At 38.9% G+C, this 27,163-nt stretch overlaps 1 protein-coding gene across 2 annotated transcripts in view; it reads right to left on the reverse strand.

The window, feature by feature from the left end:
• Positions 1–2,991: 2,991 nt before the first annotated feature.
• Positions 2,992–27,163, reverse strand: part of LOC115223194 (cell wall integrity transcriptional regulator CAS5-like) — a 102,456-nt gene continuing 78,284 nt past the window's right edge. The window contains exons 3-7 of one of the 2 annotated variants that reach the window (XM_029793650.2): positions 14,506–14,604; positions 12,107–12,134; positions 9,997–10,122; positions 6,229–7,860; positions 2,992–3,936 (exon numbers count right to left, since the gene is read on the reverse strand). In XM_029793650.2, coding sequence (XP_029649510.1) covers positions 3,740–3,936; positions 6,229–7,860; positions 9,997–10,122; positions 12,107–12,134; positions 14,506–14,604 — 2,082 coding nt within the window. In that variant the 3' untranslated portion in view covers positions 2,992–3,739. Of the gene's footprint in view, positions 3,937–6,228; positions 7,861–9,996; positions 10,123–12,106; positions 12,135–14,484; positions 14,605–27,163 lie in introns of both variants that reach the window. The other variant, XM_029793649.2, reaches the window with a different exon arrangement.

The raw sequence follows: 27,163 nt of genomic DNA on the forward strand, positions 1-27,163 counted from the left end.
TCCCTAACCAATGGTGATGCTTTGACCAACAGGACATTCCTTGCATGCACAAGCAAATATATATATATGAACATATGTATATACACACACCTCTATATATAGATATATACATGCATATATATATACATGCAAATATATATATATATATATAAAGCATTCATACATACAAGCATTCACATATATACATGTATATACATACAAGCATATATATATATATCTATATATATATATATACATACAAGCATTCACATATATACATGTATATACATAGAAAGCATTCACATATATACATATATATATACATACAAGCATTCACATATATATGTATGTATATATATATATACATATACATACATACATACATACATACACACACAGATATATACCTACACAGACACACTTGGGGAGAAATGAAAAATCTAGCAAATGTCAGTAGATGAACCAAAGAAGAAAAAAAAAAAAACTCTGTTCAGTGATGTTTTGTTATTTATTTGGCAGTTTATATAAATTCTGAGATAAAAATTCTTAAAAACCTACCATTCATTTAGCTCTTATGTAATGAGATATAAATACTGACTGCACAGAGGATTCAGTAAAACAAGTAAAAAAACCCAAAAAACAAAACAAAATCAAAAGCAATGTGTTTGTCTATACACTCTCTCTCTCTCAATATATATATATATACACACACACACACACACACACACACATATATACACACACTCTCTGTAATGGTGAAAAACCTTGTATATGCTATTTAGACATACTCGCAAACAGGGGTATTGGTTAAGTTGCGTAATTAATTAACCAAACCTCAGCTGAAATAAATTACAAGACAATGACTCGAAAGGTGAAACCTTTTATTTATTTATTAATTAATTAGGGAGATTGTACTAATTATTATGAACAGAATTCTTCGACTGAAAACCTATTTCGTTTGTCGAAGATTAACAAAAGAAAATTTTCTGGCTTCACAAATATTCTGTCTATGTATTATTGTATAATTATGTGTGTGTGTGTGTGTATATATATGCATATATACATAATATATATACACACATGTATGTGAATATATACATGCATGATGATGATATGTGTGTGTGTGCATGCATTTCATATATATATATATATAATATATATATATAGATATATATATATATATATATGTATATATATATGTATATATATATATATATAGATATATATAGATATGTATATATATATATATATAATATATATATATATATATATATATAAATTCACACCCTAGGTAAATTACACATGGATACACAGTGTGACATAGTTCTACTCGCAAATATTGTTGGAGCTAGACTTTAGATGCGGATGATGACAGCGATATAACAAAGTTGGTTAAGACAATGGACATAACAACAAAAACAACAACAGTAATAACAACTTTCGGTAGTACAATGTAAATGACCAACACACACGTGTTCAGTCATGCCATTTTGCACCACTGCAGTTCATGTCAAGTAAAAGAAGGTGGTGAAGAAAAGATATACACACACACATATATATATATATATATTCTTTATTTAAAGCAGCAGAAAATTCAACAAAACCTGTTACTCTGAGTTTCCCGTTGCCGTTCATCGGACAGTTTTTTGCTAGAATGGAACCAGTTTGCTTGAATCGGTTCCATCCTAGCAAAAACTGTCCGATGAACGGCAACGGGAAACTCAGAGTAACAGGTTTTGTTGAATTTTCTGCTGCTTTAAATAAAGCATATTACTCTACCACTGGTATTTGAGTACTCTTTTTTCCACCTTGTTTCACATTTATGTGTTTACTCCGATATATATATATATATATATATATATATATATATATATATATAAGAATGTATATATATTGTTCACTCACCAGTATTTCAAATTGTTGATGTCGTTGTCATTGTTGACAAAGCTCCTCTTGATGGCTTAGATGACTTTTATTGTCTTTCTTCTCTCATTGTTCGCTTAATTTTGACAAAACAGAAATGGAAGTGTCACACACACGCGTGCACACACACACACACGCGCATACAAACATCTATGCATGCACACGCATAATCTGACAAATACACAAATATATAATTACACATACACTTGCACATTCATGGACACATTCACACACACACACACACACATACACAACTGCTCAAACATGGCTACAGTAACACACACCATCGCATACACGCATAATCAAACACTCACACACACATATATATATATACAATACACATATAGTATCATACTCCTAGTGACATCAATTGTAAAAGCTGAGCGCACACACACACACACACACATATACATATATATATATGTGTGTGTGTGAGGGTGGAACATAGATGTAGGGACACACAGCAGTTTGGACTGAATTATCCTTGTGGAGAGTGATGACGTCTGGAACTTCTGCAGAGACAAAGTCTTGGATGTGTCGATGATATAAGATATCTGGCAGATGTCTTAGAGAGAGAGAGATGCATACGTGTACATCGTGTGTGTCTTTGTATGGTGTTCACAGAGAGAGAGACAGAGAGAGAGAGAGGGGGAGGGAGATATGTACATATGTGTGTGTGTTTGTGTGGTGTCTAAAGAAAAAGAGAGCATTAAGGAAGGGAGAAAGAAAGAGGGGACAGACAGACAGACAAGGTTAGATAAGAGACAAGAGTGGGAGAGATAAGGGACTGATGATGACCATAAACGAGAGAATTTGTGGTAAAATAAAAAAAAAACTTCACACAGACAGACAGGGGGGAAAAAAAATACAAATAAGGGTTGGAAAAAAAAAAAATAAAATGAAGTTATCACAAGGACATAAAATATATATTATCATTATTAATTATTTTTTTTTTTTTTTTCAGGTAAGCCAGTAAAGTAAAAGGAGAGAGAAAAATTTAATCATAGTTAATCCTGATTGAAGTTTGTTGGAGAAATGATGTCAGTTTTGCTGGTATGTAAAATGTTCAGACAAGATTCTCCGTGTTTTTGGGTGGGGAAGCTCTATACTCTCACAATAACATGGCAACAAAAAAAAGGGATGTTTTGTGGTAGGGGACAGAGTTAGAGCCAAGTTTAGGTCTTTAGTTGTTTTTTTTTTATGGGGGAGTAGGGGGTATGCATGTGTATATTTTTTCGGTTTTTTTTTTCCAAGTTTCTTTTTATTTATATTATACATTATTTCATGTTTTTTTTTTGTTATTCAGAGTATCAATTCCCCACAAGTCTCATGTACCCTTGTACCAGGTTTAAGGGGGGGAGGAGAGAAAAGTCTGCATATATCTATCTATATATATATAGATATATATATATATATACATATAGATTAAAATGTATGTGTAGCAACAGGCAGGGTTCAGAGATTAGCAGCTGTTGTCCAGGAAGGTTTTACTGTCAAACGGTTCATGCCTTGCAGATGTAGTAGTAGTAGTGATAGTAATAATAATAATAATAATTATAATAATAATAATAGTTGTAGTATGTTGAAATGATGCTGGATCAATGTCCAATGGCTTCTCCCACTTTTGAGGGAAGGAGCTAGAATTTTAGCAATAAACACAAACCGTCACAGACAAAAAAAAAAAATTTTTTTTTTTTTTAAATGAAAACATTTTCCTTCCTGTAGTTTTTTTTTTTTTTTGGAATTCAACATCTTGCTTGCTTCAAAAAAAAAAAAAAAGTTTCCAGACAGGACTCTGTTAGGTAAGACCCTCCCCCCACCCCTGCACACAAAATGTTCAGCCAAGATAAACCCTAAAAGAACGCTCTATAGGGGTTCGACAAAGAGGACAGTGCCTGACAGATTTGCCACAGTCACTACAACACACCAGATGCCCACATGGAATAAACGTAACGTTGATGTCATTATCCATACAGATTTTGCATTGGTTTAATTCTTTCAAATTACGATTTTCCTCCAAAAGTTCTTCAAGTCCTAAAAAGAGAAAGAAAAAGAAACATAAATATATATTTCTTTACTACCCACAAGGGGCTAAACACAGAGAGGACAAACAAATGGATTAAGTCAATTATATCGACCCCAGTGCGTAACTGGTACTTATTTAATCGACCCCGAAAGGATGAAAGGCAAAGTCGACCTCGGCGGAATTTGAACCCAGAACGTGGCAGCAGACGAAATACTGCTAAGCATTTCGTCTGGCGGGCTAACATTTCTGCCAGCTCACCGCCCAAACATTATATAGTTGACAATAGTTATTAGGGATGGATGTAAATTTGTTGGCCATGAGATCAACAAAGAGATAGAGAGGAAGGCTTTGTTTGGGATGAAATATATATAAAAGGAGAGTTTACGAAAATAGACAAAAGACAAAGGCAGGTGGAGTACAAACAAACAAATGTATTAGTATAGCGCTCAGGAATAGAAAAAGTCTTTTACGTTTCGAGCCTACGCTCTTCGACAGAAAGATATACAGAAAAAAACAAGGAGAGAAAAAAATGTGTGTAGGAGCTGAGAGAGAGAGAGAGCGAGATCTATCAAGGTTACCGAATTAGGACCAGTTATTAAAAAAAGAAATGAGTGAGAAGAAACAGTAGGGGATGGGTGTAGAACGGATTATATAGATGAAATAAATAAGTGTGCATATACGACAGAGAGTAAATGATTCAAGGGAAAAACTGGGTACACAGAATGAAGTGGTGAGAAAGGATCTTCAGATGTTGGGTTTCACAAAGGGGATGACAGGAGACTGAGACACTCCTGGTTGTTTCCTGTGCTTGAGAAGACACGTCAAGCTCCCTTGCATCCCCCTCCAGCTGAGCATTCCTAATCTTGAGGACTTGTAAGGTGCTGGTGCCATGTAAAAAGCACCTGTATCGGTGCCACATAAACACACCCATGCTGGTGTTGTGTAAAACCACCCAGTACACCCTGTAAAGTGGTTGGCATTAGGAAGGGCATCCAGCTGTAGAAACCATACCAAAACAGACATGGAACCTGCACAGCACTTTAGCTGGCCAGCTGCTGTCAAACTGTCCAACCCATACCAGCATAGAAAACAGACATTAAATGATGATGATGATGATGATGATAATAAGACAAAAAAAAAAGGGAAAGAGCAGTTTTAACTCTTTAGAATTTAAACTGGTCATATCCGGTTAAAATATTCTACCTATTTTTTTTGTTGAAACTGACCCAATTTGGCCTCTCACACCTACCATACAATGCCATTCTAAAACTACACAATCGCATCATTGAAATCTCGTAGCTATGAGATATTGTACGATTAATACAAAACAATGTGAATAAACAAGCAGTGCTTTTGACAGAGTAATCTGAATGCTAAAGGGTTACAGTCAGTGGTGGTCAGCATCATCATAAACCAATGGAGATGATTGAACTGTTAGATTGAAAATAGCAACAAATAAATAAGAATTAACCTGATTAACCCTTTCGTTACTGTATATATTTTGAGATGCTCTGTGTTTCTTTCACTTACTTTAAATATAACAAAGAATTTAGTAAAATAACTTAGTTATCATTCAGCTAGTGTTAGGAACATAAATTGTGACTAAGGTTTGGTGGAAGATTTTAATTCAGAGCTTATGAAAACAAGACATTTGTACTCAGAGCCAGAGGCAGTTTCAGCTGGGTTGGTACCAAAAGGGTTAAGAATTGTTTCTCTATTATATATTTTAACCCTTTTGTTACCATATTGCTGCTGAGATGCTCTGTGTTTCTTTCAATTACTTTAAATATAACAAAGAATTTAGTAAAATAACTTAGTTATCATTAAGCTAGTGTTAGGAACGTAAATTGTGACTAAAGTTTGGTGGAAGATTTTAATTCAAAACTTATGAAAACAAGACATTTGTACTCAGAGCCAGAGCCGGTTTCAGCCGGGTTGGTATCGAAAGGGGTAATCAATAAATGCGGGCATGGCTGTGTGGTTAGGAAGCTTGCTTCCTAGCTACATGGTTTCGGGTTCAGTCCCACTGCGTGACACTTTGGGTAAGTGTCTTCCGCTATAGCCCCAAGCCGACCGGAGCTTTGTGATTGAATTCGGTAGGTGGAAGTTACTGCCGTGTGTGTATGTGTGCGTATAGCTGCTCAGTGCCTCTCCGAAAGAGTGAGAAAGAATCAAAGAAATTGTCAGTTCTACAGTTTGTAGATGTCAAGTAAAAGATACAACATCTAGACACACACACAGAGTAGATGCATGTAAGTTGAAATATTCTCAGAACGAAAATCAGTGAAAGACAAACTTACTCCTTTTTTCTTCAGATTCAGCAGAGTCTTCTTTGCCGTCTTTTGATTCGAGTGTATCGTCTAGTTTGGTCGTGAACGGCGAAGACGTGTCAGTATCATCACCTTCCTTTTCCAGACTGCCGATAGATGGCGCCGTTACACTGGACTGGGCTTTGCTTTCCCCACTCACCGACACAGGAGGCAGCTCATTGATGATCTGGGGAGGGGGAGGAGGTGGTGGTGGTGGAGGGGGCGGCGGCGGTGGAACTGATGTTGGTGGGGGTGGCGGGGGTGGTTGTTGTTGTTGTTGCTGTTGTTGTTGTTGAGGCTGGGATGGTACCGATGCTGATGGGGATGGTACTGGTGCTGCTGGTAACTGGCTAGTTACCGGCTGCTGTTGTTGTTGTTGTTGCTGCTGTTGTGGTTGTTGTTGCAGTTGTTGTTGTTGTTGTTGTGGTGTTGGTGTTGGTGGTGGTGGCTGTGGCAAAACAGGCGACTGATGCTGATTGGATGAGGGCGAAGGTGAGGTCTGGACTTGAGGTGTCGGGGACGACCGGGGAGACTGCAGGGGCTGCACGGACAGTGGAGCCGCAGCCTGTGGCTGTGGGGGTTGCGGTTGCGGTGGTGGTGGTGGTGAGTGAAGTTGGTGTGGGTGGGGAGGTAGCGGGGAGTGAGGGGGGACCGATAACGCAACCTGTACTTCACCTGGTGAAGGTGGTGAAGACAGTTGCTGCTGCTGCTGCTGGTGTTGTTGCTGCTGCTGCTGTTGCTGCTGCTGATGATGTTGCTGCTGCTGTTGTTGTTGGTGATGCTGCATTGATGCTGGCAGCTGTGGGTGTGGCTGCATGTGCAACTGCTGTTGCTGCTGCGAAGGTGGAGACAATGTCTGTTGCTGCTGCAGCTGCTGCTGTTGTTGTTGTTGTTGCTGCAGCTGCATGGTTGCTAACGGCAACAACGAGCTTGACGATGGTTGCAAATGTGAAGGAGAAGGGAGAGGCGGTTGTGCAGAAGTACTCCTGATTGCATGTGTGAGTACAGACCCAGCTGCAGCAGCGGCTGCAATTGAAGACGATGACGACGACGACGACGACGAAGAGGAGGAGGAGGATGACTGCTGTGGTTGTGGTGGTGGTGGTAGCTGTTGGTGGTGATGGTGGTGATGGTGTTGTTGTTGTTGTTGCTGCTGCTGCTGCTGTTGGGAGTGTCGCACAATCGATGAAACAGCCGCAGAAGACAAATGCTGCTGCGATTGCCTTGCATTCGACCGATGCTGGTGCACGTGGCGCTGAGATGACGAAGGATTTGTCTGTTGAAGGGCAGATGACAATGATGATGGCGATGACGATGACGATGATGACGACGACGATGATGATGGTTGTGGTTGTGGCTGTGGTGGCGGCGAACGTGGTGGTTGTGACAGAGATGTACAAACACTTGTCCTTTGTTGATCACTAACTACAGTGCGCTGTTGTTGTTGCTGCTGCTGCTGTTGCTGTTGGTGCTGCTGCTGCTGCTGCTGTTGATGTTGGTGCTGCAACTGCTGCAGATGCTGAATCTGTTGTCTATGGTGCATCCACTGATGACGTTCTTCGTCTTCAGAGTCCGTATCTTCCAGAGCTCGGTACATTACTTCACGACTTACAAAGTTTTCCCCTTTATCAAAAAAAAAAAAAAAAGAAAAATCACAATACATAAAAAAAAAAGAAAAAAAAGAAGAAAGAAATCCTCCCTGCCCCCCACAACCTTGTTTGACATCATTCAGCTCCTGAAGTCAGTCCTGATTCTGTTGACAAATCATCGAAGATGTCCTAGTCATTGCCCTCTAGTCTTTTACCGAGACCTATACCGAGGGTACAACAGCAAGACAGACTCACAAAGAGGGGCCTTGCAGGGACAGGCGACCTTTTGGAAACCCAGATCAAGAAGACGAAATAAGATTGGGACACACCCAATGGAAAACCTGTTTCCAACACTACAGGCAAGCTTTCCAATGGACAACCCCAAGGGAGACATGGAAGCATGGCAGACCAAAAACAAGGAGAAAGTCCACAGAAACTGAAGCACTAACAGGCAGCTACACTTGGGGACAACTGCAATCTAGTGCCAAAGATTGAGACTGAATGCAGCCCCTTATTGGCATCCAATGCTCCACATGGAGTCAAAAGAATTAAGAAGAAATCATCATCATCATCATCGTTTAACGTCCGCTTTCCATGCTAGCATGGGTTGGACAGTTCGACCGGGATCTGGGAAGCCAGAAGGCTGCACCAGGCTCCAGTCTGATCTGGCAGTGTTTCTACAGCTGGATGCCCTTCCTAATGCCAACCACTCCGTGAGTGTAGTGGGAGCTTTTTACGTGCCCTGGATTACATTATTAATGTGCCCTTTTAAAAGATGGCTGGATATGAGTTGAGTAAGATTTGGTTGCTATTTCTAGCAGGTTGAACTACTGTGTAAAAGCTTCCTCGGGTGATCTTTCCAGTTGAGACACTGGAAACAGACCAAATTAACTCAATATATCAGGTCCAAGTATAGGCTATGTGATTGAGAAGTTCATTCCACAGCCCTGTGGTGCCAGCTTTCAATCCCAATGCGCAGCACCATGTGGAAAGCAAAACTTGGGAGTCAGAAACTGGTTGGTCGGTTGGTTGGTGGGTGTGTGAAAAATTATAATTACTAGCAGTATCGCCCGGTGTTGCTCGGGTTTGTAAGGGAAATAACTATATAAGCATTTTTAGAGAGTTACTTCCCTTATATAACCCAAGCAAAAATCATTAAAAATGCGGAAAAATGATGGTAAATTTTTTTTTTAATCGTAGACTCATCGTAGACGCGCGCTAATACCCAGAAGGGCTCGATATGAATGACGACTATAAGATAGCCGCTTTTGGTTAAACTGCACCGCAAAATGTGGGAGTAGTTAGGAATCTAAATCGGAGGAGACAGAGTCTCAAACACACAACTTCAATTTTATATATAAAGATTAGTATTTTGCTAAAAATGGTCATGGATGTTGGGTAAAATAACAAAAGAGCATGACTGCAAATGCAAGCGGTTGAAATGGGGTTCCTCCAAGGGAACTCTTATGTAACATTACTTGACAGGGAGCATAGCATGCAGATCAGACTACTCTTCAGGTTGAACTGCTATTTCTCTGCATTGAGAGATCACAGCTCAGGTACCATGAACAAGCAATTAGAATGTCACAGGAAATAATCACAAAACTGGTTCTTCAAGTTGAGCCAATGGGTAGGAGCCATATGGAGGAGACCAAGGATGAGATAGTTGGATAATATCCAGTCTCAGTTGGCCGTGCTTGGGAATTTGGCCAGAAAGTGTAAATGTCAGCTGCTTCTAATAGAACCTTATTAAAGAGAAGACTGATGACTCTACCCCAATGACCGTCCCAAGAATAGCAAGTAGAGAAGAAATTTAAAGAGATGAGGAATTATGTACATTATTTACATTCATCGGATTTTGTCCTCATCTTGTTTGTTGTTAACACAACGTTTCGGCTGATATACCTTCCAGCCTTCATCAGGTGTCTTGGGGAAATTATGAACCTGGGTTCTCATTCTCATTAGGAATGAGAACCCAGGTTCAAAATTTCCCCAAGACACTCGAAGAAGGCTGGAAGGTATATCAGCCGAGACGTTGTGTTAACAACAAACAAGATGAGGGGCCTTCCAAATTTGTTTTAAGAAAATATTTTTTAAAGAACTGATCAAAAGCTATGTGCAGTGTAGCACTATTAGAAACAAGAATGAGAAAAAGAGTGAAATCACACACCAGTACTTTGCAGTTGTTTCTTTAAGACTTTCCGAATCCTTCGTTCACTATAACCATTCTCTAAGAAGGTCAGCACACGAGGCTGCTGCAGACATAATTGCAGTTTACTTCTCCAGGATTCAGAAGCTGTTAACAAAACCAAAAAAAGAATATTTAGAAAATTCTGAAAAATCACATGGCAAAGAAGTCAGTGTTTTCTTGGTGTTACCACTTTATTGTAAGTTTATATGTGTGTATGTATGTTTTTATTTTTCACTTTTTAATTTAGAGTTCATTTTAACTGGCCAGCTAGCTGCTTGGTAAGTAAGTTTCTCAAGGAAAGCATCTTGTTTTGTTCCATTATCTTTAGATTTTAACGGTCTTGTGAATTTTTATTGTTGTGATCATTTGTAAGGAATTAAGGAGCTGCATGATCAACCATATTTTGTTCCAGGTGGGTTGTTACATGTCCTGTTGCTCCAATAATACCAGTTATGAATGAAACTGAAAGTCTATCTATTTGCAATGATCCAGAAATGTTTTCTTTCTCCTGTATTTTTCTGACATCATAGTGTCCAGGGGCCAGCTGATTTACATAACATAGCATTTTTTTTCTTGTGCTCCTACACAAAAATACCTGGCCCCATTTTTTTTTTTGTCTTTGACACATTAAATTCCAATATAATTGTAATCTACACCATCTGAAAGTATTTGCAAAAAATATCATTAAAAAATACCTATTTTCCTGAAAGTCATGAGAAGACAAATAGGGGGTGGAAGAATACACTTCTGTAATTAAGTTCAATCGACATAAGTAAATTAGATCCTGTTTTCCTATTCAGCTTTCTATTTCAAAAACACCACCCAACAAATATGAAAGAATATTGGAATCAACTTAATTTAGATGACACTGGATTAAAATTATAATTTGTAGGAAGTAATGTTGCTAATATTGGCAACTCCAGAAAATGTTAAACTAACCCACAGTAAATTGAAATACTGCAGTGAATAAGACTTGTGAGTGAAGCATGTACTTGAAATATTCAATAATAAAAGGAAGTTCAAAACAGCATTTTGATAAAAATATATCAACACTGGAATTTATACAAATTTTTCAGACAATCTAACATTAATAACTGCTTTTAGTATAAGTTATATAATTCCAGCTAATTAATAAGCAACTTTCCCCCATTATATATTTCTTTACTACCCACAAGGGGCTAAACACAGAGGGGACAAACAAGGACAGACAAACGGATTAAGTCGATCACATCGACCCCAGTGCGTAACTGGTACTTTATTTATCGACCCCGAAAGGATGAAAGGCAAAGTCGACCTCGGCGGAATTTGAACTCAGAACGTAACAGCAGACGAAATACGGCTACGCATTTCGCCCGGCATGCCAACGTTTCTGCCAACTCGCCGCCTTTCCCCCATTATAGTACTTATTATTATTATAGAGTGAGAGAGCAGTGTGTGCCATCAAAGTGACAGTGGGGTACAAATATATGAAGCCCAATATACCCATCATGACTACTCATCTGATAACATGGATCACAACCATATGTGCACAACAAGGTGATCTCATATCAAGATAGTGTATGACCTCATAGGTGGGGCCTAGTTACAATTTTCATCAGATCAAGTAGCCCATCCCATTCAAAAGGTCCCTGAATAAGGGTTGTTTAAGGATGTAGAAGAAAACACTCATGTTTCCACAGGTGAATTATTCAAACCCCAAAGAATTCTTCTCAACACATGGTTGATGCTCTCCCACTACTTCTGATCATGATCAGAGATGCACATATCGTCAGCCACCAAGTGACATGCTTAACTGATTACGGTCAAACAACTGACAAAGCAAATCTGTGGTACTGAGCAGAATAGTTGCTGCAGCCCATCTTGTGCTTGGCAACTATGGCACTACATCTGACCACAATTTCCCCATGCACCACATTGGGAATCCCTGCTCTATATACAACCTTTATGTAGTAGAAAAGCTACATCCCCACTTGAAATACAGGAGTCCTCTACGGTCTTTCCCTAGGACTACAATATGCAAGGTACTCATAGCCATTCTTCTCAATGCAAGACAAGGTAGCAACAGTAAAATAAACAATAAAATACTTACTTGTTTCTTGAGAAGAAGGAACATGTAACTGCAAAGAAATAGAGAAATACAATGATGAGTATACTGAGATGACACAATACAACTTATTGTATAAGATTTACAGGCAAAACATAACAAACAAGGCTGGTTTTGATATTCTGAATTATGCTCCCTGTCTAATAACAATGAAAAAATTACTGTCACATCGTAGCATGAGTGTGCCTCTATGTGGTCACTCAACATGCTAAAAATAGCAGTAAGATCTCTCCCAACTGATCATAATATCATTTAAGAAAAAAAAAGGGTGGAGGCATATTTGATTATGTAGTTCTAGATACACTATTAAATGATTGAAAATGTAAGATGTGTTGTTAATTAATCAAGTTATAATTTTTCAAATTGTTAATCACCATCTATGAAAATGAAACTTTTTATATTACTTGCAACATCCCTCTCTACTCCCCACTAAGTCGAGAGGTTTTGTCTTGTGAGTATCCGATGACCCTGACTAGTGTCATGTAAAAAGTATCCAATATGGTCTAAAATGTAGTTGGTGTTAGGAAGGTCATCAAGAAGTCAGAAGACACTGGAGTTTGGTGCAGTTGTCTCGCTTACCAGCTCCTGGTCAGCTGTCCAAGCCATGCCAACGAAACAGAAATGATGATGATGTCTACACAATGTTTTCATCTGTTGATCATTGACCATTATTTGATGGTCTTATTCCTAGATATGTAAATAATACCAGACGGGATTCAAATTAAGTGCCTTTATTTCAAAAACAGAAGGCTGCAAACACCAACCAGGCTACAGAAGCAGGAGAGTAAGAATTTTTGGTTGAGAAAAAAGAAATTCTTCCTTTGATCCCAGTCCAGTATTCTATACAACATCACGGAATAAGACAAATACTAACAACTGGAGATCAAACTGATAACAATACAGACAGTACATCATCATCATTTAATGTTCACTGTCCATGCTGGCATGGGTTGGATGGCTTGACTGGGTTGGCACGCTGGAAGGCTGCACCAGGCTCCAGTCTGATTTGGCATGGTTTTCTACAGCTGGATACCCTTCCTAATGCCAACCACTCCAAGAGTGTAATGGGTGCTTTTATGTGCCACCAGCACAGGTGCCATTTGCATGACACCGGTATCTGCCATAACTGCAATTTTTGATGATATGACTATATTTCTAGACTGACATTGTAGGCTAGGTGTGAGAAGCTGGCATGAATATAAAACAAGTACGGGATTTTGGCCCGATATGGCTAGTTTAAACACTAAAGGGTTAGGAAGACTCAAACCCCGTTTTAACTGCTTGATAGGAAACCTCACCGGTGATTACAATACAGAGAGCCTGCCATTCCATCTTGTAATCTTTATATATAAAAGTCAAGTTGTGTGTCTGTCTCCTACGATTTAGATTCCTAACTACTCCCACATTTTGTGGTGCAGTTTAACCAAAACCGGGTATCTTATAGTCGTGATTCATATCGAGCCCTTCTGGGTATTAGCGTGTGTCTATGATGAGTCTACGATTTAAAAAAAAATTTACCATCATCTTTTTCCATTTTAATGCATTTTTTGCTATTATATAAGGGAAGTAACTCTCTAAAAATGTCTACAATGAGTCAACGATTTAAAAAAAAATTTACCATAATTTTTTCCCCATTTTTAATGCATTTTTTTGCTATTTTTTGGCTATAACTCTCTAAAAATGCTTATATAGTTATTTCCCTTACAAACCCGAGCAACGCTGGGCAATACTGCTAGTACTAGATACAGTAACTGTTTTGCTTATCTTTTAACAGAACAAATTTATCTCAGCAGCATATTTAGTCAGTCGCTTGGCACTAGCAGCATAGGTTATTCGGCTCATGTTCAGCTTAGCAAGGTGTTACCACTTTGGTCCAGTGTTTGCCACAAGAACTAATAACCTCACGAATAATTTCAATGGAACTTCTCAAATAAAAGACAAATTCACAGCAGGAAAATTTCTTTTCTGAGGTATACTTGCCATCTCAATATGGCTAACCACTAAGGGTGGGTGTTACTGTAGCTTGTAGCCCCAGGAGAACATCGTCTCCAGCTGGCTTTAGGCACACTTCTCCCTTAGTGGTTAACCATATTACGCTCCCTGTCTAATAACAATGAAAAAATTACTGTCATATTGTAGCACGAGTGTGCCTCTATGTGGTCACTCAACATGCTAAAAATAGCAGTAAGATCTCTCCCAACTGATCAAAGAAAAAAAAGGGTGGAGGCGTATTTGATAATGTAGTTCTAGATACACTATTGAATGATTCAGAGATTTATTATTGCTTGCGTGCAAAATTTCTTTTGTTTTTAAGAAAAAAACAAAACAAAACAAAACAAAACAAAACAAAACAAAAAACACACCCATGATGAAATTCTACTCACTGGACGGTACTTGTCTGTTTGCTGGGTGGGGTCCTTTTTGCAAACTTTTGCTTCTCTCCAGTCATTGGGCTCGATACCAAGGAGCCTATGGGGCTGGATCTGTTTAAAATAAAACAAAAATAGAAATTAAAATAGATTCCTCGTTCAATTTTCAGCTATGGAAGGTCAATATAAACAAGAGCTTAGAAGGTTTTCAAAGGCTATGGGATCGTCCCCACCTCCTTGGTTTAAATAGTCAAATGATAAAAGATAAAAACACACAAAAATATACAATAATAAAATGCTTTAATTTCATACTGGACTGAAAAAAAAAAATCATAATGTAAAGAATGAGGGAGCCATTATATGGTTGTTTGATATGCTATGAATAACAGCCAATTCTTCAAATCACACCTTACTGTCTTAAAAAAAATGACAGTCAATAAAGTAGTTTTAGGCCAGTGTTTCTCAACCTTTTTTACCCTTGTGTAACCCTTAAAATAAATTACATGTCTCAAGGGACCCCTGCACAAAAAAATTATATACCATATCTTTCTTGTATTTTTTTTCATTTTAGTTCACATGGTAACTATCATATATATATATATACAAACACACACTCATATATATGGTGGTTATATTTTTTGATAACAGGTTAGATATGATGATATCTATATTACAATAACCAACAAAATGTTGTGCATGTATAGTAATATTATTATCATGGAATTAACATTAGCTTATCTCACTCTATCTCGCGGAACCCCTAGGAACCTTTTGCAGAACCCTAAGGTGCCGGGGAACCCCAGTTGAGAAATGCTGTCTTAGACTTACAAAAAGAAGGGATAGTCATGGGGCCACCTGGGCCTAAATAATCCTTTCCACTATAGGCACAAGGCCTAAAATTTTGTGAGGCGGAGGCTAATCATCACCATCATCATTTAGTGTCCGTTGTCCATGCTAGCATGGGTTGGACAGTTTGACTGGGCTGGCACGCTGGAAGGCTGTGCCAGGCTCCAGTCTGATTTGGCATGGTTTCTATGGCTGGATACCCTTCCTAACGCCAACCACTCCGAGAGTGTAACGGGTGCTTTTATGTGCCACTGGCACAGGTACCATTTGTGTGACACTGGTATCTGCTATGGCCTGTGAGGCCAGACACTCGAAAGGAGGTTGACCACTGTGCCTTCATGATGCCCAACACTTGAAAGGAACTCAGCCACCTCGCCTCAGTGAGGCCCGTCAATTACATCAACCTCCGATATTTGACTGGTACCTATTTTATTGACCCCAAATGATTGTAAAGCAAAGACAACTTTGGTGGATTCTGAAATCGGAACATAAAGCCAAAAAAAAATGCTGCTAAGCATTTTGACCAGAATGGTAATGACTTATTAGCTCACTGCTTTAAATAATGGTTTTGGATTAGGTACAGAGCCAGCAGTTTTGAGAGAAGGGGGATAGTTATAAAAAATCTTAGTACTTGATGGGTACTTTATTTCTGGCAACCCCCAGAGGGACAAAAAGCAAAGATGACCACAGCAAGATCTGAATTCTGAACATAAAGAGCTAGAAGAAATGCCACAAAACATTTTGTTTGACGCACTAACAATTCTGCCAGCTCACTGCTTTTCTGGACCTAAGTAATAAGAACAAGAGAGACATAAACTATAATCAAAAATAATTCTTCTGAATGGCCAGATGTGATCAATATAATTGTCGTTAATTATGATAATTATTGGAGTCATGATGTCAGTTTTAATGAAAGATGTGACAACTATAAAACGATGTTGGTTAATTAACTGTAAACTTCTTCTCTCCTTGTAAACTGAATCAATCATTTCTGTAGACAAGGACTTTTCTCCTGTCCATTTGGTGAGACTTAGTAGACAATCATCATCATCATCATCATCATCATTTAGCGTCCGCTTTCCATGCTAGCATGGGTTGGACGGGTCAACTGGGGTCTGTGAAGCTGGAAGGCTTCGTCAGGCCCAGTCAGATCTGGCAGTGTTTCTACGGCTGGATGCCCTTCCTAACGCCAACCACTCCGCGAGTGTAGTGGGTGTTTTTTACGTGCCACCTGCACAGGTGCCAGACAGAGCTGACGAACGGATGGTGCTTTTACGTGTCACCGGCACGGGGCCAGGCGATGCTGGCAACGGACACGAACGGATGGTGCTTTTACGTGCCACCGACACGGGGCCAGACAGAGCTGGCAAACGGCCACGAACGGACGGTGCTTTTACGTGTCACCGGCATGGGGGCCAGCCGAGGCTGACAACGAACACGAACGGATGGTGCTTTTACGTGCCACCGACACAATGTTGCACATTATTCTTCATTGAGAGAGAGAGAGAGAGAGCTCATGTAATTCATCATCATCAGCATTTAACATCCACTTTTCCATGCTTGCATGAGTTGGACAGGACTTGCTGAGGCAGATTTTCTACAACCAGATGGTCTTACTGTTGTTAAACCCTTTCCTGCTTTCAAGCAAAGTAATATTTCACCATGGCTGGGCATTTTTTTTTCACAGAAGGCAGGAAACCCACAACACTGCCTGTATGACAGTGATGCTCATTTACAACCATCACATGACGTCAAAACAAGAGTACAACAACAACACACACACACACATGCAATGGGCTTCTTTCAGTTTCCATCTCCAAAACCACAACATCATGAATGCAACACCCTAACCAATAGGCCACAGGCTGTCCTTAGTTAAACTATGTGCTCCCTTAACTATCTGGCTGTTAAAATAAAGCTATCCTTGTTAATTAAGTTGACTAGGTGCACCCCTAATTACCTATCTATTTGAATGAAGCTGTCCTTAATTCATCCTGAGTAGGTGCACTCCTAACCACCTATTTAAACAAAGCTAATCTTGTTAATTAAGTTGACTAGGTACATCCCTTACTATCTGGCTATTTAAACAAACCTCTCCTCTTCCCTCAAGCTTTGTCAAACACTTTAAATGAAAGCATACACACACACAATATATATATTATTTTAATAGGATTACCAACAATTTGAAATAATAAATAAACCCTGCAGCTATGTTTCTCTGTTGAATATCAACCATTTTAAGGGGAAAGGCGGATTAAAGTGGATTACTAATGGCAGTAAAAGTTTATTGGGGGGTACAAAAGCAAGGGCAGTAAGCTCTTTTTTCTTTTCCTTTCAACACAGTGTGACATATGTTGATTAAGTTAATCAATAACTTGGTTGTTGTTTAGCTCAAGATCAAACCTAATCAAAGAGACTTATGATCAAAGATGTTCCATCCATGACTACCTTGTCTTGTTTTAGCAGATGTGGGTCTACATTACATAATGTATTCATCATCATTGTTTAACGTCCGTTCTCCATGCTAGCATGGGTTGGGCAGTTCGACCGGGGATCTGGGAAGCCAGAAGGCTGCACCAGGCTCCAGTCTGATCTGGCAGTGTTTCTACAGCTGGATGCCCTTCCTAACGCCAACCACTCTGTGAGTGTAGTGGGTTGCTTATTATGTGCCACCTGCATAGGTGCCAGGCAAGGCTGGCAACGGCCACGATCGGATTGGTGCATTTTACGTGCCACCGGCCAGGCAATAGAATGTAACTTGAGGGGGATTTATTTACTTTCTCCAGCAAACTGAGCAGCCTTGTGGAAGTCCCTCCATTGGCCAATTATAATTCTGCACCTTGTACTCTGACAGAGTAAGGAGCAATGATGGGACATAAATATCATAACTGGTATGTTACAAGCATAAATGGATAATACCCAGGTAAAGATAAGGACTCTACATAAGGACCTTACAGCAAGAAGGGATAGAGAGTAGGTCTGGCTGCACATTCATGAGCTACTGGATAAAATACAATGCTGGATCAACCAAGGTTTATATAGATAAATTTTGAAGACACTTGCCCAAGATGCAATGAAGTGGGACTGAACCTGGAACCATGTGGTTGGAAAGCAAACGTCTTACCGTAGAGACACTACTGCACCTGCTTACTAAAAAACAAACACACACCACGCATTAAATACTCTTTTTTTTTCTTTTTTACTCTTACTTGTTTCAGTCATTTGACTGCGGCCATGCTGGAGCACCGCCTTTAGTCAAGCAAATCGACCCCGGGACTTATTCTTTGTAAGCCCAGTACTTATTCTATCGGTCTCTTTTGCCGAACCGCTAAGTTACGGGGACGTAAACACACCAGCATCAGTTGTCAAGCAATGCTAGGGGGACAAACACAGACACACAAACACATACACACACACACATATACATATATATATACATATATACGACAGGCTTCTTTCAGTTTCCGTCTACCAAATCCACTGACGAGGATTGGTTGGCCCGGGGCTATAGCAGAAGACACTTGCCCAAGATGCCACGCAGTGGGACTGAACCCGGAACCATGTGGTTGGTTAGCAAGCTACTTACCACACAGCCACTCCTAATGTAATATGGAGTACACCATTCTTGAAAAGAAAGGAAATGGAATGGAATGGTCATGGCTGGAACTGCTTCGATCCTAGGTCCTTCCAATCAATGTTGATTTGTAGTTGAACACCACCACTACCACCACCACCGCTGCAACTAGATCACCAGGAAATGTTGCCTCTGAGATGCAGAGATAGGGTTTAATTTCTTAGCTAGATGATGTTATGAAACTGGAGCTAAGCAATGACTCTTACAAAGCAAAAAAAAAAACCCACCTTGCTGCTTTAAAGAGTCAGCAAAAATAACATAGAATTGATCAGTGAGTCGTGATACATACACTTCATACATTCTTGGCATGTTACTTCATCAAATGACTAACTGAATACAGACACACAGACAGACAGATAAACACACACACACATACAAATAGGGACATGCACATGTGCACAAACTCACACACACACACACTTATACATACCTATTTCTTTATTACCCACAAGGGGCTAAACATAGAGGGGACAAACAAGGACAGACATAGGTATTAAGTCGATTACATCGACATCAGTGCGTAACTGGTACTTTAATTTATCGACCCCGAAAGGATGAAAGGCAAAGTCGACCTCGGCGGAATTTGAACTCAGAACATAACGGCAGACGAAATACCGCTAAGCATTTCGCCCGGCGAGTTAACGTCTCTGCTAGCTTGCCGCCTTAACACACTTATACATACCATAGGCATACAAACACTGATACACGCGCGCACACACACACACACACACACACATGCTAACACACACCAATTTTTTAATGAAATTGTAATTTACTCTTTGCTGCCAATATTCCTCAAACATCCAAATATATCCAGTCTAGAATATTCTGATAATGTTTTAAACTTAATTTTAATTATAATGAATATAGCTGCTACTTCAATTTACTGTTTATTTCTTTCTTAATTCAAAGTAATGATGATACAAATTGTATTACAGTGGACATCTATCTACCTACCTACACTATATATATATATATATATATATATATATAATATATATATATATATATATATATACATAAACACACATATATTCTTTTATTCTTTCACTTGTTTCAGTCATTGACTGCGGCCATGCTGGAGCACCGCCTTTAATCGAGCAAATCGACCCCAGGACTTATTCTTTGTAAGCCTAGTACTTATTCTATCGGTCTCATTTTTGCTGAACTACTATGTGATGGGTATGCAAACACACCAACATTGGTTGTCAAGCAATGGTGGAGGGACAAACAGACACAAATAACAAATACATACATACATATATGACGGGCTTTTTTCAGTTTCTGTCTACCAAATCCACTCACAAGGATTTGGTCGGTTTGAGGCTACAGTGGAAGACACATACCCAAGGTGCCATGCAGTGGAACAGAACCTGGAACCATGTGGTTGGGAAGCAAGCTTCTTACTACACAACCACTCCTGCACCTATATATATATATATATATATATATAATATATATATATATATATAGTCATCACTTAGTGTCCATTTTTTCATGCTTGCATGGATTGGATGGTATTTGTTGAGGCAAATTTTCAATGGCTGGAGACCCTTCTTGATGCCAATCCTCAACTGTTTCCAAATAAGGTAATATTTCCCCATGATCAGCCACACTTTCAAAGAAGAATGGAAACATGCGTGTGTGTTGGCGACACTTGCATGCACACATGCACATACAATAAGCTTCTTTCAGCTTCCATCAACCAAATCCATTCACAAAATTTGGCGGCCCAAGATTACAAAAGACACTTGCCCAGTGTGCTATGCAGTGGGATTGAACATGAAACCTGGTGGTTAGCAAGCAAACTTCTTACCACACGACCATACCTGCATCTATCATTCATCATCATCATCTTCGTTTAGCGTCCGCTGTCCATGCTAGCATGGGTTGGACGGTTCAACTGGGGTCTGGGAAGCCAGAAGGCTGCACCAGGCCCAGTCTGATCTGGCAGTGTTTCTACGGCTGGATGCCTTTCCTAACGCCAACCACTCCGTGAGTGTAGTGGGTGCTTTTTATGTGCCACCCGCACAGGTGCCAGACGAGGCTGGCAACGGCCACGGTTGGATGGTGCTTTTTACATGCCACCGGCATGGGGGCCAGGCGAGGCTGGCAACGGCCACAATCAGATGGTGCCACCAGCACGAGGCCATTCGGGGCGGCGCTGGCAATGGCCACGTTTGGATGGTTCTCTTACATACCACCGGCACTGGTATCACAGCTGCAATTTCCATTCTATCCACAAATAATATATATATTATCATCCTTTAAATCCATTTTCAATGCTGGCATGGGTTGGATGGTTTAACCAGAGCTGGCAAGTTGGAGAACTGCAACAGGTTCCAGACACTCTCACATTTGTACAAATATGTAGATAAATGCAAGTAATTGCATGTGCGCATGCACACATGCACACGCACACACAAAGTGGATCCCATTTGGTATTTAGGTAGAGTCAGACTAAGTACATGCACTATTAATAATTCACTCCATTATTTGTGCTATTAGTATAGAATTATTTTTGTGACATTCCTGTCACCTTTACAATGGTCTCTACCAGGCTGAATAATTAATAGAATGATTGAGATAACATGTTGTAAACACAGTAAAGGCCAGTCTAGTATGAGAAGAAAAAAACACAATGTTAAAAATTGTTATAGTAATGATGATAACAGCATGATGATTGGTGACGAACATTAATGATGGTGGTTGTTTAGTCACAGGCCAAAGACATTCCAACAGTGACCATCCCCATCAAATTCCTTTATTTTAAATCAATCAAGGTCATAGGCAAGTGCAGATATTATTTTAAATAATATTAAACTCATTAATATGTTTATCATTTCAGTGCTTTAACTTTCTATATTCATTAGGTTTCGGGTTCAGTCCCACTGCGTGACACTTTGAGTAGGTGTCTTCCTATAGCCCTGAGTCAACCGAAGCTTTGTGATTGAATTCGGTAGGCGGAAGTTACGGCCATGTGTGTATATGTGCTCAGTGCCTCTCCGAAAGAGAGGGAGGGATAACCGGACATCAGTTATATCCTCATAAACTTTGACAAACTATATAATTCCTATTTCATGTGTACAAAAAAAAAAAAAAATAAAAAAATAAAATCAATATTCTGGGTTCAGTCCCACTGCGTGGCACCTTGGGCAAGTGTCTTCTGCCATAGCCCTGGGCCGACCAATGCCTTGTGAGTGGATTTGGTAGGCGGAAACTGAAAGAAGCCTGTCGTATATATGTATATATATATATATATATATATATATATGTGTGTGTGTTTGTGTGTCTGTGTTTGTCCCCCTAGCATTGCTTGACAACCGATGCTGGTGTGTTTACGTCCCCGTCACTTAGCGGTTCGGCAAAAAGAGAATAAGTACTGGGCTTACAAAGAATAAGTCCCGGGGTCGATTTGCACGAATAAAGGCGGTGCTCCAGCATGGCCGCAGTCAAATGACTGAAACAAGTAAAAGAGTAAAAGAGAGTATGTGTTTGTAACTGCACCCAGTCTGAAGACATAACTTTACATAACGTCTGGTTCGAAAAACTTGCATGGTCCAACATTTTGTGGGCCGCAACAACTGTACAGTTACGTTAATAATCACATGGTTATAAGCTCCAATTTCACAACAGCTGTTCCTTCCATCCTACCATCACAAACACCTTCAAGACTGGTGGTGTGTGGACTGAGCTATGCCCTCTGAGCAAGGCACGTAACTCTCTTGCAATACTAAAGGCGAAGGAAAATACTGTGGAGGAACCTTATGGATAATAAGTATAAAAACGCAAGGATCTCAACATATGTAATATAGTGAGTTCAAAAACTTTGATCTACTGAAATTATCTATGCCATGAGTAGGCAAAAACTCCTGAGAGTGTTAAAAAAAAGTTAAACCAAGGGAGATAATTGATCTTACTGGAGTTATTTCCCTTGCTTTATTTAAATATTTAGATATTAAGCAATTCACCAACGAGGGAAATTTTTGTATTCTCATTGCAGGGATAATTTCAGTTGATGGAAATTTTACACCTGATTGAGAGTTCACAGCTCCAGTGCTACAGAAAAGGATTGCAAGACAAATTCTCCAAGCTGAGCCAACCAGTAGGAGACCTAGGGGTAGACCGCAAGCAAGATGGTTGGATAACATCCATAGTCCCAGTTGGTCACACTTGGCGATCCAGTAGGGAAGTGCAATGATGATTGCTTCTGATAGAGCCCTAACTCTAGCCCATAACACTTCCAAGAATATTAGGAGATCAGAATGGATGTATTACATAACAGGGCAGCTGAAACCACAGCAAGGTAATGGTGGGTGACAAGAGACCACAGATAGAACCCTTAATTCAGCCCTTGCTGTTTCACTCAGGCAAAGCATAAGGAGCGAAACACTTGTGACCCTGAGATACCTGCTGAAGATATATGGAAGGTGATGGCTTCAGTCATCATCAGAAGAGCTTGCATTATCTCAAACCCTTTAGCATTCAGATTACTCTGTCAAATTTAGAAGCTATTTCTTCACATTGCTTTGAATTAATCATGCATTACCTTTGAGATATTCTAGGATGTGATTGATTATTTATTTTTTTTAGAATAACATTGGAGGATAGGTATAAGAGGTCAGATATGGCTGGTTTGAGTAGAAAACAGATAGAATATTTGAGTTGGATATGGCTGGTTTAAATGCAAAAGGGTTCAGTAGCTTCTGCAGTCTCTGCAGTGTGGCAGAACATCTTTGATGCTATTTCGCAACATAAGTATCTTTTTACAGACACTACTAATTCATTCTCACTCTCTTCCCTAAATGTGTACAGCTCCTCTATTACAAGAAACCTATTCTACCCTAACTTTTTTCTTCTCGTTCCTTAACCCCTACCTAGCATAAGGACATACCTCCATCCCTCCCTCCCTCAGGTTTTGTAGACTTGTGAGCTACAAAGTAACCTCAAAGTGCTGATGGCATGAAGAAAAAAGCACCCAGTACACAACTGCCAAGTGGTTGGCTTTATGAAGAGCATCCTGCCCTAGAAACAATACGAGATGACACTGAAGTAGAACACAGTCCTTGGACTCAACAAATCCTATCAAACCATCCAACCCATGTCAGCATATAACAGGAATGTTTAACCCTTTAGCTTTTAAACCGGCCTTATCCGGCCAAAAGTACTCTGCCTGTTTTATGTTCAAACTGACCAGATCTGGTCTCTCACACCAACCCTACAATATCATTCTAACTATTAACAGCTACCTCATCAAAATCTCAAAGCTACAACATAATGTATGATTAGTTCAAAACAATATGGATAAAAATGGATTAATTTTGGCAGAATAATGCAAACACTAAAGGGTTAATGATGATGATGATGGTAAGTAAAGACTCTGGTTGGCCTGAGTGATAGACAAAGTAGTTTTACTTCTAACTTCATGACTGAGGTAGAACAAGAGACATCCATCTAGCTGTAATAACAACTGATCAAATAAATAAACTATCCCACCTACGCATACAGGTAAAACAATGTAAAACTCTGTGTGTGTGTGTGTAATGGTTTAAGCAGAGTATTGTCATGCACCAACAGGAAACACACTTATGCTTCCTGTTGGAACACACACACACACACACATACACGTCTGTACACATGGACAAATGCACACGTATACATGTGTGAGTGTGTGTGTGTGTGTGTGTGTAAAATATCTTGGTTGGTTTTTCATGTTTTTTCTTTCTTTCTTTCAGGATGTTGTTGAAACAGAAAGAAAAAAAAATTTGTTAAACTGACGACACACAACAAATGAGAGGGTGCAAGAGTGAGAGAGAGAGAGGACATTTAGACAGGTGTGCAAATAGTAAACATAGGTACTAGGACATACAAACAGCTGGACAGTTAAATTGATTGATGAATAGGTATATATGTATGTTTATAAGCATATACATGTAAACATGTGTAGGAGTGTGATACATATATATGCGCAAATTTAAGTGTGTATAAATTATATATATATATATATATATATATATCTATCAAATGTCCCTTGGCATTCTGTCATTCTATATTACGACTCCCTATCATTATCTCATCCCATCTAGCTACATTTATTCATTTACCTTATTAGTTTGTTATTCTATAATTTTCTATTCTTTGTTGTACACTTTAATTTTATATAGCTGATTCAATTCCACTGCCACCTACACTGTCATCATCATAATCAATGTCATCACTGTCATCATCATAATCGATACCCCTATTAACACCAATCCCAACCTTTATTACTCCAGCTATCTGTTTACCTGTCGATCTTTTTTTCTACCTATTTATTAACTCACCATTTTAGGTTTTTTTTAACCCTTTAGTGTTCACATTATTCTGCCCAAGTTAATGCTTTTTTATCCACATTGTTTTGAACTAATCATGCATTATCTTGTAGCTATGAGATTTTGATGAGGTAGTTGTTAATTTTTAAAACGATATTGTAGGGTTGGTGTGAGAGACCAGATCTGGCCAGTTTGAACTTTAAACAAGCAGAATACTTTTGGCCGGATATGGCCGGTTTAAATGCTAAAGGGTTAAACTGGTTGGGGTTACGACCAACTATGGAAGGAATGAATCTTGGACATAAACTTGTCTTACTGACAAGGGGTAAAATGCCTACAAGATGCTTTACTAACAAAACTCTAATGAGGTTTATAGAGTTTAACTCTTAAGACACTACCTTTGTCTTAATTTAGAAAATAACTGAGGTTTTGGGTCCATTTCCACTGCATACCACCTTGAGCAAGTATCTTCTACTATAGCCCCAGGCCAACCAATGCTTTGCAAATGAATTTGGTAGATGGAAACTGTTTGGAAGCTCACCATGTGTGTGTGTGTGTGGTGTAATTTTTATACAGTTATTGACAGTGATTTCAGATTTTTGGCCAGCTAAGCCATCATTGGACTGGCCAAAACTTCAAAATCATTGTCAACAACATTCTTGTATAAAAATAATAAATTTGTACTGTACAAAGGTATAGAGCAACCCATCAGATTAATGTAAAATTATTTTTATTATAACTGAACGTAAAAACAATGTGTGTGTGTGTGTGTGTGTGTTTTTAAAAAAATGCTTGATAACCAATGTTGGTTTGTTTACATCTCTGTAACAGCAGTTTGGCAAAAGAGATCAAGACTTGAAAAAAAAAAAAGAAAGTACTGAGGTTAAGTTTGTTTGACTGTATCCTTCAAGGTGGTGCCCCAGCATGACCACAGTCCAATGACTGAAACAAGTAAAAGATAAAAGATATGTAGCTGGTGTTTGGGACATAAATTAACATCAAATTTGATGGAAAGTTTTTAAAATTTAGATCCCTTTAAAACGGGATGTCTCTATAGAACTGGGGGTAGTTTTAGTTGGACTGGAATAAAAAGGGTTAAAGTAGAAAGGAGCAATGTAAGTGGTAACTAGGCACACACACACACACAAAGCACAATTTAATTTGTCTAATTGAAGTATTTGTTCATTAAGAGTGCTCTACAACTAATTAGAAATTGGTTTAATTGACTAAGATAGGGAAGAAATACACTTCAACAACAACAGCAGCAACAATGATGATGGTTTTAATGATGAAGACAAGTGGTAATGATGATGATGAGGACTACGATGATGATGATGATGATGATAACAATGATGACTAATTTATCAGTAACAACGCTACCAATGTTATTATGAATGAATAACTGATTGGTGTACTTAAATTAACAGTAACATTCGAAAATTAAACAAGGATCGTCTTCAATTTGTTCATTAGTCAAATACAAAAACTTGAATATTGGTTAGTTAATCTCTTGGTAGAATTTTTTTTTAAGATTGTGGGAAGAGTGATTATGAGTGTGTAAAATATGTACCATTCTTATTCCAATGCTAGTCTTATGAGGGCAACAGTTTTAATGCAACTCACTCCTGGTGGGAAATCCGCGAACAATGATGTGAAGAAAAGGAACTTCTAGCTAATGGGGATCTAGCTTGATATAATATCAGACTCAATAAAGCTATTGACCTGTCAATAACCCTTTTGTTACTGTATTTATTTTGAGATGCTCTGTTTCTTTCAATTAATTTTAAATATAAGAAAGAATTTAGTGAAATAACTTAGTTATCATTCAGCTAGTGTTAGGAGCATAAATTGTGACTAAAGTTTGTTGGAAGATTTTAATTCA

The sequence above is a fragment of the Octopus sinensis genome, linkage group LG22, assembly GCF_006345805.1.
Source record: "Octopus sinensis linkage group LG22, ASM634580v1, whole genome shotgun sequence".
NCBI classification, from domain to species: Eukaryota; Metazoa; Mollusca; class Cephalopoda; order Octopoda; family Octopodidae; genus Octopus; species Octopus sinensis.